At 45.9% G+C, this 19,184-nt stretch overlaps 1 protein-coding gene across 2 annotated transcripts; it reads left to right on the forward strand.

Annotated features, from left to right (window-relative positions):
- Positions 1 to 11,589: 11,589 nt before the first annotated feature.
- LOC142915281 (exosome complex component 10-like) lies at positions 11,590 to 18,236 on the forward strand. Of its 2 annotated transcripts, XM_076061162.1 has the most exons (9): positions 11,590 to 12,113; positions 12,371 to 12,472; positions 12,825 to 12,899; positions 13,246 to 13,324; positions 13,782 to 13,855; positions 14,804 to 14,960; positions 15,184 to 15,236; positions 15,895 to 15,983; positions 17,419 to 18,236. In XM_076061162.1, exons 2-9 carry the CDS (start codon positions 12,425 to 12,427, stop codon positions 17,450 to 17,452), a joined length of 609 nt encoding a protein of 202 aa, XP_075917277.1. In that variant the 5' UTR covers positions 11,590 to 12,113; positions 12,371 to 12,424; the 3' UTR covers positions 17,453 to 18,236. The 2 variants fall into 2 exon arrangements, with proteins under 2 accessions (XP_075917277.1, XP_075917276.1); XM_076061161.1 differs by having other exon boundaries at positions 15,895 to 18,236.
- Positions 18,237 to 19,184: the final 948 nt, after the last annotated feature.

The raw sequence follows: 19,184 nt of genomic DNA on the forward strand, positions 1-19,184 counted from the left end.
CAAAACTCAACACACTCGCCATTAACACCGCTGAAAAGGAAAACGGATAGTCTGCGAAATGGCCCTTCTTCATAGCGCATATAATTTAGATCAATTATCGCTGGTATAACTCTAACACAATAATAGAAGCCGTGACAGTGGGAGAGACAGTGGACACCATAGGGGCGGGGCCCGTGTTGGGGGAGTGGCGTGAGAGGGCGGGGCCACAGTTTGGAGGGGGCGTGGCTACGCCGGAAGGGGGAGGGGCTGGGCAGCTAAGCGTCATTACGTGGGCGGGGCGACTTTACTTTGACGCGATTGGGCTCCAACGACGGCCGCGTGCAGCAGAATCGCGTCTCCAAACTTCAAGATATTTTTGTTTTTCTCAACGCAAGGTAAGAATCTATTTTATACTGGTAGGAACGAAGTTGTAAACTGAGTGTACCAGCCTGCAATAGATTAATGTGTCCGTCCGTCCCCTTTCAATACTTTAACGAAGTGAAATCTCGTGCTGTTCTTAAACATTTACTTATCTTAATTATCGACTTATCTTAATCATTGACTTATCTTAAACATCTACTTATCTTAAACATCGATTTATCTTAAACATCGACTTTTCTTAAAAATGTACTTATCTTGAACATCGACTTATCTTAAACATCGACTTATCTTAACATCGACTTATCTTAATCATTGACTTATCTAATACATCGACTTGTCTTAAACATCGACTTATCTTAAACATCGACTTATCTTAGACATTTACTTATCTTTAACATCGACTTATCTTAAACATCCACTTATCTTAAACATTTACTTATCTTAAACATCGACTTAAACATCGACTTATCTTAAACATCGACTTATCTTATCTTAAACATCCACTTAAACATCGACTTATCTTAAACATCGATTTATTCTTAAACATCGACTTATCTTAAACATCGACTTATTTTAAGCATCGATTCATCTTAAACATCGACTTATCTTAAACATCGACTTATCATAAACATCGACTTATTTTAAACATCGATTTATCTTAAACATCGACTTATGTTACACATCGACCTATCTTCAACATTTACTTATCTTAAACATCGACTTATCTTAAACATCGACTTATTTTAAGCATCGATTCATCTTAAACATCGACTTATCTTAAACATCGACTTATCATAAGCATCGACTTATTTTAAACATCGATTTATCTTAAACATCAACTTATGTTACACATCGACCTATCTTCAACATTTACTTATCTTAAACATCGACTTATCTTAAACATCGACTTATTTTAAGCATCGATTCATCTTAAACATCGACTTATCTTAAACATCGACTTATCATAAACATCGACTTATTTTAAACATCGATTTATCTTAAACATCGACTTATGTTACACATCGACCTATCTTCAACATTTACTTATCTTAAACATCGACTTATCTTAAACATTTACTTAAACATCAACTTAGCTTAAACATCCACTTATCTTAAACATTTACTTATCTTAAACATCGATTTATCTTAATCATTGACTTATCTTAAACATCTACTTATCTTAAACATCAATTTATTTTAAACATTTACTTATCTTAAACATCGACTTATCTTAAGCATTTACTTAAACATCGACTTATCTTAAACATCGACTTTTCTTAAAAATTTACTTATCTTGAACATCGATTTATCTTAAACATCGACTTATCTTGAACATTGACTTATCTTAATATAGACTTATCTTAAACATTTACTTATCTTAAACATCCACTTATCTTAATCATTGACTTATCTTAAACATCTACTTATCTTAAACATCGATTTATCTTAAACATTTACTTATCTTGAACATCGACTTATCTTAAACATCGACTTATCTTAAACATCGACTTATCTTAAACATTTACTTATCTTGAACATCAACTTATCTTAAACATCGACTTATCTTCAACATGGACTTATCTTAAACATCGACTTATCTTAATCATTGACTTATCTTACACATCGACTTATCTTAAACATCGACTTATCTTAAACATCGACTTATCTTGAACATTTACTTATCTTAAACATCGACTTATCTTAAACATCGACTTATCTTAAACATCGACTTATTTTAAACATCGATTTATCTTAAACATTTACTTATCTTAAACATCGACTTATCTTAAACAACGACTTATCTTAAATATCGACATCCCTCCTAGCCACGTGTCCTACCCAAGCGCACTTTTCTTCATAGTTTGGATGCTACAATTTACCTACACTACACTATACACTACACTATACACTACACACTACACTATACGTTATCTGATACTGGTAGGAACGAAGTTGTAAACTGAGTGTACCAGCCTGCAATAGATTAATGTGTCCGTCCGTCCGTCCCCTTTCAATACTTTAACGAAGTGAAATCTCGTGCTGTTGGGTGTAATAAAATTGCGCAAAATTCCAATGTTCCTACCAGCCCACCCTGCAGGGACCTGTTTTATTTATTAAGGAAGACATAAAGCTGTTATATAGACCAAAATTACTAGTTTCGAACTGTTTCGGTCGCAACACAAGCGGCCGTCTTCAGGTGAGAATAATTATCTGCTGTTGCGGTTTTATATAGGCACGGGGAGGAGGAGTTTGCCTGTAGGGGTTAGGCACGGGGGGTGGGGGGAGGAGTTTGGCTGTAGGGGTTAGGTACGGGGGGTGGGGGGAGGAGTTTGGCTGTAGAGGTTAGGCACGGGGGGGGGGGGGAGTTTGGCTGTAGAGGTTAGGCACGGGGGGGGAGGAGTTTGGCTGTAGGGGTTAGGCGTACTGATAAGGGTACGCCACCACGTACTATTATATTATTCCGCGCATATACCTAGAATTCCTATACTGCTCAGCCATGCAGCTGAATAAAGTTGTTTGTCATGAACCGCTCAGAAAGCCCGTACCCGAATGGAAGAACTTTACTTTAGCGATAACACGTTGTGTACGCACACTTTGAGCGTGGACTTACCATACCTATCTTCACATACCTGCAAACCCTTAGATACTTTATCAAGTGGATGTAAGTTTATTGTATCACTATAATGTGTAATTTGGGTATGTATATTTTGCTGATCTTCTCATCGGTACTTGTCTCTTTGTTTTCAGCTGGAACCCAAATGACCGTCTAACTCCGAAAAGTGCTCTCAAGCACCCATGGATGAGTGCAGCTCCAGCTCCACCACCTGGACTTCACCAGGCACCAGCATGCAAGATCAACTCCCATCTGGCTCCTGCAACCAAGTCCTTCCCTATTCTGGACCCCTACAACATCCCTTCCAAGACAATGGACCCCTACAAATTATGCTGGCTGGATTCGGACCCCAACAACTTCTTCATCCCGGCTCCAGCACCTTGCCACCTTCCCTCAATTCCACAACTTACTTCTCCTGGCCAAATTCCAGTCGAATCATTTTGCAGCAGCTCTTCCGGAGTGGCAATTCCCATTTTGGCCACTAAGGTGTCCACTGCCACTTTCCTTCCATCTCCAGCCGCCGTTGCAGTCCCCTTAATTGAGCCAAGGACTGACGCCTTCCTGGCTTCTGCTTCTGTTGCATTAAGCGCCGGAACCATTTTGGATGTGGAGATGCCTACAGCCACTAGCTCAACATCCACCACAAAATGCAGCATTCAGGTGGAAGATGTGAACACTGCTGTGTCTTCGACAGCATCAATTGCTGACCCCCTCCCAGAGTCGGAGACCAGAATTGATGCGGACATCAAGCCTCTGGATATTGAGGAATTTCATATTTCAATTGAGGCAGTCGATGAGGCGACCCAAAATGGAGCAGAGACGAGCATGGGCTCCATATTGCCTCTGCCTATAAACGCAGACGACACTGTTAACCCTCTCCTGGAGTCCGAGAGCACGGTTAAGGCAGACTCTAAGCCTCACGATGCTGAACAAATGAAAGCCATGGTACAGAGTGACATGGACAGTGCAGAAAAAAATATTGAGGTCCCCAAATCCCAATCACCAACCATCCGCAAGAGATTGCATCGGTTCGGACGCGCTCTTATTAAGTTCGTCTGTTGTTGTGGGGGAAGTGTTGAGGGGGATTAAATGTTTTAATATTGTCAAATATATGGGCAGCCCTCGACTTATCACCTGTTCATAAGTCGAACGGTTTATAAGACGGTCGTCAAAAATGTATTATATTTAAATGCACATAACTCATTGCTATAAATTGTTTTACCGTTTTTAAAAGGGAAACATTGTTAAACTCATAAAAATATTGTACATTTGCATTTTATACTGTAATAAATACTATATTATACATAACATACCAAATAAATGTTGGTAAATAGAAAGAAAAATCAGTTTTAACTTAACTTGCCTTGATTCCCGATGATGCTGGCTTGTTTGTCGGAAGGCGCATAATGGATCCCAACAATTTCACACACAAGGGGGCATGTAAGCGCACTCACACAAAACATACACGACAACGATCCCCTGTATGGCCTGCCTTCACAGCGTTTATGAAGGTCGCCTTTGACTCAACAGTAGCGATGTTTACACACACCGCACCAGGTACTCATTTGAGGCCGAGTTGACCTAGGAGAGGCCCAGGACCCATTCAGATTATCATCACTGATGTTGGTTGTGAGTGGGAATTAAATGTTTTAATTTTGTTAAGTATACTCTGGTTCCTTCGGTAAAGTCACGTTGGTAAAAAGTAAAAAAACAATGAAAACAACTAAATCAAATCACGACGTTTCGGAGGCAACACAAGCTTCCGTCATCAGGTGGAACAGCCACAGTAAAAAATACTATGGTGAGTAGAGAGAGCTATTTGTGACAAGCGATTATAAATGGTAAGAAGGGGGGAGGAGCCAGGGAGGACGGATGCAGGGTAGGGAGGGGGGTGAGTGTTGGGGGACAGAGATTATTGAAGCTCCTGGCCATGGTACTCATGTACAACGGATGGGGGGGGGGGGGGCGGCGGGGGGCGGGGGAGAGTGGGATGGGGGACAAATTTGCACGATTGAAACATTGCACGTCAAATTTCCTAGTGATGGTAGTGTGTAAGGCTGGGAGTAAAAGACCGGAGATATGGATATGAATATAAACTCTAAAGCAGCTAAAGTTTTACTTGATTAATAACATCCTTGCAATGAATGCTCAATTTTAAACCATCCTCTTGGTTGAAGTTTCGACTATGTTTGTATATCTGGATGGATTCATGGACAAATCTTTGGTGGTATCCAGATGTCTTGCAGAGTACTTTGGTAGCAATGATCAGCCACAGCAGAAGAATTTGTCCTATCGTGTTTCAAATCTGACTTGTGCTCGTGAATGCGGTCAGATACGTTGCTTCGTTTCCCCAATATAGCAATCACCACAAATGCAACTCAGTTTGTAGACACCAGGGTACTGTAAGTCAGGAATGACATCCTTTACGGATGGGATTAGATCACGTATTTTGTATATTGTACTGAATCGGACCTGGATCTTGTGTTTGTTTAGAATTTTGGAAATATTTTTGGTAACGCCTGCTATGTATGGTAACGTGATGGTTTTGATCGGAATCTCAGGGAGTTGTTTCTCCATGGTAGGAGAAACAACTCTGGAAGGTAACCCAGAACTTGGGTTACATACAGAGCATAACTGTGAAACTGTGAGGCATAAATGTTAACTTTACAAACCTTAACCGTTTCTTTGTGCGTCGGTGAAAGTCGGAGGGAATATCGCCCCTCCCTCCAGGTTGTGCACCCAGACAGGGAGGCGCATTCGAGACAATTTATAACATTTGATTGTTTTACTTGTGGGTTTTATAGTAGGAGTATGACAACGGAATATACCGTGGGTGATCCACACAAGGACACACACTGACACACGTACGGACACACACACGGACGCAGATACATACGGACAAATCCTGACACAGCAAAAATCGAAAGAAACCCCACCTTGTGGGCAGGATCCGAGTGAAGGGATTTTTGGGCATAAAAAGAGGATCCTGAGCATGGAAACCTCAGTTCGACCAGGGGGTCGACTCAGGAGCGAGCTGCGACCAGCGGGTCGGCTCGACTCGTCCGCAGTTCATCGGAACTCAGATGAGTTCGATCGGCTCACCGGAGCCGGCCATCGGGGGCTCGACTCATCGGAGCGGCTCCCAATCTCATCTGCAGGCGGGCAAGACCCGCTTGACAGCTCAACTCGCCCCTGCGTGGGTCAGCCTCTGCCGATGCGGAGGTCTCTGCTGCCGCCGGGGTGGTGAGGGTCGCTGTTTGGCGACGAGGCTGCGTGCACACCGTGCATCGCCAGCCGAGTGCGCACCCGGGTCAACACTCAACCACCGTGCACGCTGCGAGCGAGCTGTGGGCGCCATCTACCGACCGCGTTCTGAACTGCAGCAGCGTATCGACGACATCCGAATCCGTTCAACACGGTGACCGCCGAATTGACTTATACGTATGACGCGCACCGCCCCCTCACCACACGACAAGCAGGCGTCTGTTTTACACAAAGATCGACTCCGAACACTGACTATTCAAAACAATTCATGTCACTCAAACATACACGGGTCCTTAACCAGAAGCCAACACTCAAGTGTTGGCTTTGTGTTGGCTGTGAAGGCGTCACATCGAGACCGAGTGACAACCACCCGTCGTTATAAGTATATCCATAGTTGTCCTCTTTACTATTTAGTGGGCTGTACTCTTAATCGCATGAATATTCAACAGATCCATCAATACGAATTGATTTTTGACACCTTCTTCCGTAGAGCCACGCTCTTGTGGGGAAGAGTGTGTCCCACCAGATCCTCATCAGGCGATCTGGTCCACAATCAATTAAAACTTGGTATCAGGTAAGATCTTCAGGGGAAAGGAGCACACCATCGCATGCCCTTACTCCAAGCCATTATGTAGTCAGATAATCTGCCGATGTATCTGTTGAGATTTGTGCCTTTAAGAATAATAACTGTTTTTATTGTTTTTCTTACCGCCGTATAATCTTTAAAGTACCTTTCGTTCGAAATCGCTGCACGTATTCGCGTACTCTACAGAATAATCACCTGTTCTGTGACCCAGTGTGCTAGCAACGTGATAAGGGTTGCATATGATCTATGATCAATGAGTGCGATACTGCGGGGACAATTCAAGTATAATCATTCATTATAAAGTTAAGGTTTTTGTTTAGTATAGCATTTGCATGTTCTAATAACTCTCTTTCACTAACAACCATCGCTTAATGCGGGGTCCATGTGTTTTCAAAGTGAAATCGTACAGTCGTTGATGATACTGTCTTGATACCGTGTGGATACCGTGTTGAAGTTCTGAGATTGAGAGTTCACATACATGTTATAGTTAAGGTTTAATAGAAAATAAATTGATTAATACAGAAGTGGTCGTGTGATTCTTTCCTGAAATTTTTGCGTAAGATCTGTTTCCTGCGATGAGATATGAACTCGGGAACCTAAACTATAAACACACCAATCCACACTCATTAAACTTTAAAGCGAATGATATGAACTTGGGACCTAAAATATGAAGACTCGGGGAGTGTTAAAGCGAGAATCATTGTATCCTGCTGATCAATAATACGAAGTTAGACAACGAGGCCGAATTGACACTAGCGTAACTGCACACAATTGATTGCGTTATCCTGATTGATAACCCCACCTCGTCAACGAGGCGGGACCTGATTAACATGAAGGCTATCATTAACACAACCACACCCACTCGTATAATTAATACGATTACCTCTCTAATTAGCATAGTTATACGCATAATTACACGAATTAACATAATTTTGGATTAATTATGCAAATTTCGAATTTCATTTAATTTTCATTATTTTTCATCAATTTTCACACACCCACATACAGAACAAATTGGGGTCTCGTCCGGGATCTCTCGCAGACAGTTTATGCTTAAATGAAGGAACGAATCACTGTTGTATTAATCAAGGTTTTGTGAACTAACATTGCCCTGTGACGGTAAACGGTGTAAAACAAACAAAAAACGCACTCTGAAGAAAATACCAGAGTAGCAGTGTATAACAAAGACAGTGGGAGTAAGATTATTTGCTCAAATCGAACCAACATATTCTGTGATACAAATGTTTTTATGTGCGCTCTGAGGGGAATTCCAGAGTAACTCACGCCACACATGAGAGGCTAGAGTTAAGATACACTCTTAAGTCTATTAACTACACTACATAATAGAGATGGCACATGACCCGCAACGTTCTGAGGGTGACATCCCAACGCATAACACTGATACAGAGTGGACCTCCGAGGAGGAGATATAATCTATGGAAAAACAATATCGTGAATTTGTGTTAAAACGTGCTGAACGGACTGCTAGAGAGCAGACAGAGCAGAAAGACATATGGGAGGGGAGACATAGAGAAGAAGTTAAGGCACATAGGAGGAATGTAGCAAAGCCAAACGTGACTTAAAAATTGCAGAAATAGCAAGGTTAGACTCGTATCTCCTCACACAGACAGAGGAGAAAGATTATGGACTGGGGAAAAATTTGACAGGGAAAGGAAGGAGAAACTGTCCCTAATAGAGGAGGTAGAGCGTCTGCACGCCCTCGTGAGAGAAAAAGAGTCGGCGCTGAATGCACCAGCGGGACCCCCAGACGTCGGTACACAGAACACATACGGGAGTAACAGTTTACCACACTCCGAGCCATGCGGACGTAGCCCAGGGCCAGATCCCACACAAAGTATGGCTACCATGCAAAGCGATTTTGATCAAGAAACCCCCTCGCAAATCGAGGAGAGGGAAGGGGAAATACGGACACAAACAGGAAAACAGGAGGCCGACCACCCCGAGGTTGGAGAAAGGCAAAATATTAACCCTAAGTCACCAGGGTATTCTGTACTGATAGAGCGACAAAGGGCGGAGCTGGGGCGAAACGAGCAACATGACATAGACAACTCACCAGAAAGACGCACGCTACGCAAGTACGACCGACATGATGCAGATGACAGAGACGGCTCACTTGGTAGACTCCTTCCACGCAGGCACGACCGACGTGGAATCTATGGCAGGGACTACTCTCCGGAGAAGCGCACCTCGCGCAAACATGACCAACCAGTTCCAGATAGCTCAGTCAGCTCACCAGAAAGACGCACGCTACGCAAGTGCGACCGACATGGTGCAGATGACAGAGACAGCTCACTTGGAAAACGCACCTCACGTAAGCATGACCGACGTGGAACCTACAGCATGGATCACTTTCCAGGAAGGCGTACATCACGCCAACATGACCCATCAGATGCAGATAGCTCAGACAGCTCACCAGAGAAACGCACCTCACGCAAACATGACCAACATAACACGAGTACAAGGGACAGCTCACCAGAGAAACGCACGACACATTAAAATTACCAACGCAAAACCACCCGCACCACAGATGACAAACACAGGAATCCCGACAACCATGTAGCACCAGACAAACATAAACACAGCACATCACCTAGCAGCCACCACGCACGTAGTAGACGGCGTGAAGGTCAAGGACAAAAACACTCACCACATAGACACAGCTCAAGGAGATCACGCACACCAACCCACAGGCATGGATCACAAGACCCACATAAGAGAAATAAGGGACACAAGCCACGGGACAGATACGAATCCTCGGACAGAGGGAGACCACGACACAGACACGGGAAACATGACAGTAGTGATAGCGAAGGCAGGGACAGCTCGAGTGACAAATCCTCTGAATCTGACGCCTCTGACGACGATCAACTGTCCGAATACTCATTCAGTAGTAAGACTCTGAAATTGATGGACAAAGCGCTCGTCAGAATTCCCTATTTCGATCCACACAACAAAACCAGGGATATACACAACCACATAGCTACAGTAGGACAGGAGGCTAAGATCCGGGGTCTGGGTAAATCAGCAGAAAAAGCATGTTTATTGTCAAGGAGCTTACATGAAACCGCCAGACCATGGGTAACATCCCTGCCAAATAGGGTCAAGAGCGATTTTAAGCAATTAAGCCGAGCAGTAGTTAATAGATTTGGGGAATACTCCACACTATCTGAAGGATTGAACGCGGCAAAATTGATGACTCAGCGTGCGGACGAAGACCCACGAGATTATCTCCTACGCCTCAAGAGAGCAAATTCCGCAGGTGACGTGGACAACGCCCAGGAAGAAGGGAAGATATTAAAAGTTATGTTCTTCCAATCACTAAGACCTGAAATAGTGAAGATAGTAGGAACGATGCTAGACCCCGAGACTGCCTCCTTGCGCCAGATTGAAAGCAAGGCCCACACGGCCTGGGTGAACGGACGGAGAACCACTAGCACAGCTAAAACACACATCATCACCAAAGACAAAGATCGTCTCAATCTGGAGGGAAACGAGTCTCCAGGGAATAATAACAGTACCACCCCGAACGAACATGAAACACCCCAGGAGAGGGCGCCAAATCCACGAGGATCAAAACTCAGCAGCAACACGCCGGACAACTGGTCACGGGGGACCTGGCACCCACGGCCCCCACAGCCCTGGAATATAGAAGAGGGCTGATCTTGGAACTATGGAGGATGGAGAGCGAATGACGGATCATACCTACCCCGCGGAGGCCGACGCCCACCGAACCAATCCCCATATCGTCTCCCACTGCCGCCTCCGCTAGCAATGGGGCATAGACCACAGGCAGCCAACAGGAGTCGATACGCTCACTATATTCGGATGGAAAGAGAACATCAAGAGAGTATGAAGACTCCCATGCGAACAGCCAAGAAAAGAATACCAACAGAACACACACAGGAAGAGGACGCACCCAACGCAAAGATAGCCAAAGAGAACATAAGAAACTCAAGAAACCCCAAAGCAGTCACCGAGGTGGTACCAGAGGGTAAAGGGTACCATCTGGGGGAATTAATTCCCGTAGGACCGGTCGGACGAGTCCACGTGGAAGTAATATTGCAAGACACCCTGACCAGCCAGGGCCTTTGTGATACGGGAGCAGAAATATCCATGATATCCAGAGACATGTTTGATGAACTCCAGACTGCCGTCCAGAGGAAGAATGAAACGTTACAGATGATGCCAAGTAGGCTCACCTACTCAGGATGCGAAGGGACCCACATGCGGCCATTGGGCAAGGTCATGATGAAGCTCACGTTCAACAAAGTCAACATGAGCCATCCACTATATGTCGTGCAGAACCCAGGAAAAGAGCTGATCATTGGGATCGAACTACTGAATCGCCTTAAACCCGTCATGAACCTTGAATCCCGACAAATATGGGCACAGTCAATGCCGGAGCAGCATAGGGATCCAGAAGATGAAGAAGTTGAAGACTTTACAGGAATTCAAATGATAACAGAAGAACTCAACGACCTGTCACGGACAATCAAGAACGAAACCAAGCGTCCAGCAGAAATATGGACCACTCAACTACTGACCAACAGACTGGGAAAGGACCTTGAGGAAACCAACCTACGACCAGTAGTTCCAAAGGACTGTCCCTTAGCGGAGTATATACCGCCCACTAGTGGTCAAACAGGTGTTAACGTGTCTTTATTTGCCTGTCTGCATGCGTATGTCTTGTGTGTCAGCGGTTGCAACAGGTGTGTGGCCCTGTATATTATTGCGCGTGTGTGGGTGTGTGTGTTCACGTGTGTATTGTTCAGTCTGTATCTCTGTGCATCTTCTGTGCTAGCGTATGTCTGTATGTCGCTAGAGAGCGGTTGTGCAGTGGTAGTGTGTAGTGGCACGTTCCTGATGGCCTAAGTTCCATTCCCGGTCACGACGAACAGCAGTAGTTTAGCTGGTTAGCGTGCTGCACTATTAACCTGGCGACCCAAGTTCGATTGCTGCTTATGGCCAACACCGGTGACGAATATCTAAACCGGTCCTGGGGCTCCCTTAGATTAATTCAGCCTTAAATGAGTACTCAGTGCGTGTAAAGCATCAGCACTGGGGAGACAAAGGTGGCTGGGTGTAGTGTTGGTCCTCCCATCCCCTTCGTGTTCTGTGCTGACCTTCGTAGATGCTCGCTAACATCACTTGCCCTAAAAGTCTTTTCAAGGCTATATTGAGGATCTTTGACTTTTGTCTTTGTGTGGTGCAGTGGAGGGAGCACGGAGGGCGGTGCCTGCCACGCGCCCGGTCCTCACCCTGTTTGACGTGAGCCCAACATCCACACACGACCACAACCAACCCATGTCTCATCTCCCACACCGCTGGCGAAAGCACTGTGTGTGATCTCGTGTGCTGTAGCTTTCTGTACCGTGCTGTGTTTGCTGTGTTAGCCACCATGTGCTGGGGCGTTCTGTGCGTTCTCTTGTGTGCTGTCGCATTCTGAGCTGTGCTGAAATTGCTGTCATGTTGCTGTAGTGCGCTGCGATGTGCTGTAGCGCTCTGCGCTCTGCTGTGGTGTGCAGGACAGCGAAGAGCAGCAGAACGAGGCTCGCACTGCTCAGAGCTCCACGTCCCAGATGAAGGCAGCGCGTGTCCTGCAGACGTTCGTCAACCCCTTTGGCATGGTGAGACATGGGGAGACAGGGACATGTGGAGGCACAGGGGTAGTTGAGTGCCAAGGAGATACATGGACTTTGAGACACGGGAATTACAAGGACACCAAGACAATGCAGCGATACAAGCGACTTAGGGACGTGGGGAACACACAGGAGGCATGGTAAATGAGAGACAGATAGGAGGCATAGAGACACAATATTAGCACAGGGTCACACGTGACACGGGGTCACTTAGGATTTGGATAAAACGGTCTTCATTGACGCAGAAATACTGGAAACATGAAGACGTGGGGACTCGAGGAAGTGATTGAAAATAAAAAAAAGTTCGCTTGTGCATCTGTTCATGTGCTTGTGCTTGCAGTATCTACCATCCAGTGACGGGAAATCTCTGCCATTTCAAGAAAAGAAATGGGATCCTAACTCAAAAGTGTTTGAGGTAACACGTGATTATTGTGTGCTAACATCTTGCTCACATCATCATCTCCATCATCATCATTATCTCCATCATTCCATTTCACAAACCACTTGTGCGGATGGGTGCTGAGTGAGGAATTTTAGTGGTTTGGTGATTAATGTGGTTATTTGAGTGCATGTTTGAGCAGATGAGTGGGTGAATGAATGGTTGAGTGAGTGCTTGGGTAGGTGAGAGAATGTAGTTGAGTGCATGAGTGGTTGGATCGTTGAACGAGTACCTGAGTGGCTGAGTAAGTGAATGAGTGTTTAAGTAGTTGACTGAGTGAGTGATGAGAACCCGTTGAGTGCTATCTCATCCGTCTCTGTAGATCTGTAGTCGCTGGAAACTGATGAAAGCGCCAGAGAAACCAAAGAAGAGCTCTGCACAGCCTGCAAAAGCCAAATACGGTGAAGGCACACACACACACACCATGAACACAGAGACATGCACTAATCCAGCAGTCACAAACACTTGCACGTGCATGTGCACACACACACATGCAGACAAGTACAGAAGTCGAGGCGTTGCTCACGCACACACACACACGACAAAAATCGTATCACCTTTAACAGACTTGGGGCAAGTATTGTTAGCAAGCGTCTCTGAAGATCCAGGATTACACGAGGGGTGGATAGTCAACACCAGGCTCGGCTGCCTTTGTTTCCCCAGCACTGATGATTACACATCGTGCCCGGTACTCATTTAAGGCTCCGTCGACCTCGGGGAGACCCAGGTCTTGATCAAATATTTGCCATTGCTGTTGATCGCAAGCGGGAATTGAAATCAGGTCACTGGGTTTGCAGTGCATTAACCAGCACACTACTGCACGCACGCGCCATGAGTGACGGATCCCCGTGTCTGCAGCGGAGAAGAAGATGAAGGTGGAGCGCCCTCAAGAGGAGCCGGTCGCCGTACCGACTGTGCGAGAGCAGAAACAGGTGCGCCCTGCTCACTCGTGCTCCGCTGTTTCCACGGCCAATGGGGGAACTTGGAACCTAGATTTGAAGCTTTCGTGACTGCAAGGATCCATACTCTTTGGTTCTATTCGGTAAAGTCACGTAGGTAAAAAATAAAACAACAAAAATCACGACGTTTCGGCCGCTTGTGTTGTGGCCGAAACGTCGTGATTTTTGTTGTTTTATTTTTTACCTACGTGACTTTACCGAATAGAACCAAAGAGTATGAACTGGGAACCTGTTGCAGGACCTGCACCCCGGGCCTTGCGTTTGTGACTGGGCTTCGTGGGACCCGGCCCCTCCTGGTGCCCTTAAGTCCCCACCCACCCACCCCCTCCCCACTCACTGCTGCCCTTTCCCATTCCATCTGAACACCAGCCTGTGTTGGGGTAGACATTGCTTACAAAATTGCATACGAATTCAGATGCGTTATTCTTGTGAACATTCTGCATGTGTTTGAGCGAATTACGTCGTGGCGTGCAAATTTTTGCCGTCAATAAAGTAGGCATCGGTGCGCATCACAGCGGAATGGGAATGGTACATGGGCATAGAGCAATAAAAATGTAAAAAGAAACCCGTCGCGAACTCGGCGGCTTACACCGACTGAGCAAAATAAATTGCAACCGCATGAAAAATAAAGTGCACAGGGAATCGCATAAGAAAGGTAAGGAGTAAATAATAATGAAATAAACTGTTTTTTCTTTCCCTGGTGCGCTGGTGATAACTCGACGAGGGTTAACGAATCGGTACCCTATCCTGACTCGTGACTTGATGCTGGTAGCATCGTGGGGATAACATTGGGGGAAAAGACAAAAATCCGACACAAACCAGAATACCTCCCCACTGCCGCTCTCCCCTCCCCACCCCCTCCCACTGTGTTGCCTTCATTCTCTCTCGTTCGGCCTCTCCCTTACCCCTTTCCATGGGCAGGGTGCCACACGTAGAGAGGCACCGGGGGCAGCCGAGGTCACGGAGGTCGGAGGGAAAAGGCAGCGCGCGGACTCGGACTCATCGCCAGCGCCACCACTCGTGCCAGATGACTTCACCCCCCACGAGTACACGGAGGCCGACGCTCACATCCTCACAGGTACACACACATCTTCACAAGTACATACGTGCACATCCACATCTTCACAGGTACACAGACACGCGCACATGTACATCATCATAGGAAAAACGCACATCTTCATAGATACGCACACACACACATCTTCACAGGTAAGGTCAATGTGTGAGTGTGAGGGTGGGTATGTGAAGGTCAATGTGAGCGAGTTTGAGTGGGCGAGTGAGCGAGTTGTTCTCTGTTCCAGCCGGGTGCTCTCGAGGAAGAGATCAGAACAGACACACGACTCGGCAGGACAAGGTGCGTACGTACTTCACATCACCGCTATCACCATCGTCGCCGTCATAACCACCACTACCAGTCATCACACCATCACCACCCCTAATATTACAGTTGTATCACCATCACCACTACCATCAACACCATTACAGCTACCATCATCACCATCATGACCATCACTGCTACCAACATCACTATCATAACTCCCATATTCATCACCATCATCACCACTATCATTGTCATCACCATCACCATCAATAACACAACCATCACCCCTACAACTAAAGTATTATCTCCACTACTTTTAACACCATCACCGCTACCATGATCACTGTCATAACCACCATATTCATCACCGTTACCGTCACCATCAACATCATTACCATCATCTCTGTAACCAGTGTTGCCTTCACCTTTAACGTCATTAACACCATCATTAATGCCGTCACCACCATCATAACCACATTCATTGGTACCACTGTCAACATCATCTTCATTCCCACCACCATTACCACGATACACGTCGTGTAATGCATTGCGCAGTGTGTTAAATCTTTGTGCTCCGCGTGCTTTTTGTGTCGTGTGCATGGTGTCTGTTGTGCGCATAAACGCGCATTGTGTGTGGTGTGTGTTTGATGTTGAGTACACATTTGCGTGTATCCGTTGTGTGTTTGTGCAGCATAAGTTGTGCGGGCGGGGGCAAGGTGGTCGTACAGTCTTCAGAGGATCGGCACGGGGCATGACGTACATGCAGGGACACAGTGGCCGGTTGGAGATCCCTCTCCCATCACCTACGTCGCCCTACGTGCATTCACGTGTCTTTTGTGTCCGCGTCGGACCTTGCGTATCTAAATGTTTACCCCACGTGTCCTTGTGTGTCCCTGTGGGTCGCCGCATGTCTAAATGTGTACGCACATGTCTCTGTAATGTCCCACCTTCTCTCGGTTAGTTCCCCGCATGTCCCCATGTCCCTCCGTGTCACTACGCATGCTGCGTCTTCCTTTAGATCATAGATCACGGTTCCGTGCATTTTCACGTGTGTTCCTGTGTATACGTATGCCTTTGTGTCTGCACATGCATCTGCTTGCCTTTGTGTGTCTCAGTATCAACGGTGTCAACAGTGTTGCTTTGTGTCAGTGGTACTTCGTGTCTGCTTGTGTCTTCACGTGCCCCCCTGTAGCATTGTTACCGTGCGTGTCGGTGTGTCACCGATGCGTTATAGCACATGTCATCACACAGGGTTCTCCCACTGGCACATCTGGCCCGTGAAGGCTTTTGTAGTGGCCTGCCGAGGTATAAATACAGGTTTCCCTCACTTTATGCGGTGGATACGTTCCCAAAAAAAGGGCACACAAAGTGAAACCGCACAAAACAGCGTCCTGCCGAGTAGTATATACGTACACATGCAATGTTGTGTCACATCTGACCGCAAAGTGGCATATAGAGTGAGTTCAAAAGACATGTAGCGAATTTTGTGGAGAAATAGGTAAGCCGCATATACGTGAAATCGCACAAACCAAACCTGAATCAACTGTGGAAACCTGTAGATACAGGTTAGTGAGATGAAAAGTGATATACAAGAGATAGGGATGAGAGTTGGAGACAAACTATGGTGGTTAGCTGTCACATAGCTGACGTTATGACGTAAATAAGTCATGTGATGTAACATGTACGCGTGGCACGTGATATTACATCGCTAACTTTTTGTAGCCCGCCAGATAATATTTCTGAAGAACCATTCGTTTTCATGTGCCTCTGTGCCAAGCACATGTCTGCATATCTCCATGTGGGTGACTTTGTGTTCCATAATCTCAAAATGCACCTAGCCTGGCACAGCTGCTACAGTCACATCACTCAATGGCGGCTGTTCTCTTAATTTATTCACTGGTCACTATCTGTGTCCTCAAATCCTGATGCTTGCATTTCCACGTGTGTGTGTCCCTCCACATCTTAATAATAATATTCTGCATATATTTAGCATCTTGCATGAAAATTCCATCTATAAACGTGGTAGAATTTGTAACACATGCAGTTTTCGCGTGGAGGCATGATAATACACAGACAAGCGGGGAAAATAGCCAGAACCAGTGCCAACAATTGCTCAAGCTCTGTGGTCCTATATTGAGCGGCCGGCATGTGGGTCAGGAGTGTTCCACTTTTCATCCCAGTGCGACCCGCGGTTGCACACTTCTCCGTGATGCAGGGGAGGCTCCCGGCAGGCGTGGCCGAAAAAATGAAGATCTGAAGAGAAGCGGTGAGAGTCCTGGAGGGGAGTGAACTGGCATTGGTGCAGGGAGGACAACAAACGTCTCCCATTGATACGAGGCGACATCAACAACAAACGCAATTAACAGCAACATCCAGGATCAACTGGCGAATTCGAACAACACGCAGTTAACAGCAACACCGAGTCAACCGGAGTATCTAACAATACATGGGAGTTGATAGCGACATCTGTTCGGCCAGTAAATTCTAACAACACAGTTCACAGCAACTCGTAAAGTCTACCAGAGTACAAATAAGATGCGTAGTTTATACCAACTGCTCGAGTCACACAGGGTCTCCTGTAACTGCGACGTTAACAACACATGGATATAAGTACCCTGTGTGGCCAGTAACACCCAGACTCAATGGCAACACCCCAAAACACACCCAGTGTCACCAACATCATCTCACATTATCATTAATAGCTGATAATACCAGCTACAGCCAGGTACATTGAGCATCACCAGCAAAATGAGTGATAAACCAGCTTTAATACTTTCCATAAAATAATGAGAAACTCATATCCTGCGTGTGTAAATAATAAGTTTTCACACGTGCAATGCCCATGCACTCTCACACAATCACATGAACATAGATGTTAGCACTCACATGTGCACACATATGCGCAAGCTTTTTTGATAAACCTGCACCCCCTACATTACCAGTTTAATGACTTGTTCCCACATGGATGTTGTGGTGCTGACAAGTAGACTGCAAAGAAATGATCTAAAAATAAATTTGGTTTCACGTTTTTAAGCCTTCTCTCCTGCAGGAGGGACTTTGTCAAACGTGTCTTTTGTCGCTGTGTGTGTAGGTGTTTAAGGTGGGGAGTGGTAATGAATGTTGAACTTTTTTCTTCATGCTTTTGGAGTCCCTGACTGCTCACAACCATTAAGGACCTTGATGATGGTGGGTAGGCCCGAGTAAAGCTACGTGGCTGGGAGTCAGAGCCATTCCCTGTTCACCTTTGGGTGCGACAGGGATGTGCTGTAGCTCCAACATTATTTAACATCTTTTTCGACAACGTAGTTCGAGAAGCCTTCCTTGGCTGTACTGGCGGAATCTCCATCTGGTACAGATACAGTGGGAGGCTGATCAATGTGGTCAAGGGATAGCTCCCTATTGGTCAACCATTTATATATGCTGATGATCTGGTGATTGCTGTTCACTTAGAAGAAGTTGGAAGCGCTGCTGCTAGACCTGGAGCATGCTACAAACTTACCATCAGCCCCACCAAAACTAAGCACCTGGCCGGGTATTTTGTGCCATCAAACACTCCACCCCCTCAACTCCCTATTGGTGATGGGGCAGTTGTAGAGACAGTGGAGAGTTTTCCATACCAGGGCAGTGTGCTTATGACCAGCTCCGATTTCATAGCAGAAGTCTCACTCCGAATCAGTCGAGTGGCATCTGTTCATCGGCTGGGTAAAGCTGTGTGGAAGCTTCCTGGTCTGTTGCTCCACATGAAGCCTCGGGTATTCACGGCCACCGTCATGCCCCTCCTGTATTCTTGCGGAAAAGCGGACCCCCCCCCCCAATGGAACATCTTCGCCAGTAAGACACATTCAGGCTGGCATGCCTACGATCCATCCTGGGTTTAGCCAGGCTGTATTGTGTGAGGACTTCACAAAATCTTGAAAGAGCTCGACAAAGTTCATCGGTGAGCTCCGGCAGGCAAGGCTGCGTTGGCTGGGTTATAGAGCC

The sequence above is a fragment of the Petromyzon marinus genome, chromosome 5, assembly GCF_048934315.1.
Source record: "Petromyzon marinus isolate PM22_M1 ecotype Great Lakes invasive population chromosome 5, UKy_Petmar_22M1.pri1.0, whole genome shotgun sequence".
Classification (NCBI taxonomy): Eukaryota; Metazoa; Chordata; class Hyperoartia; order Petromyzontiformes; family Petromyzontidae; genus Petromyzon; species Petromyzon marinus.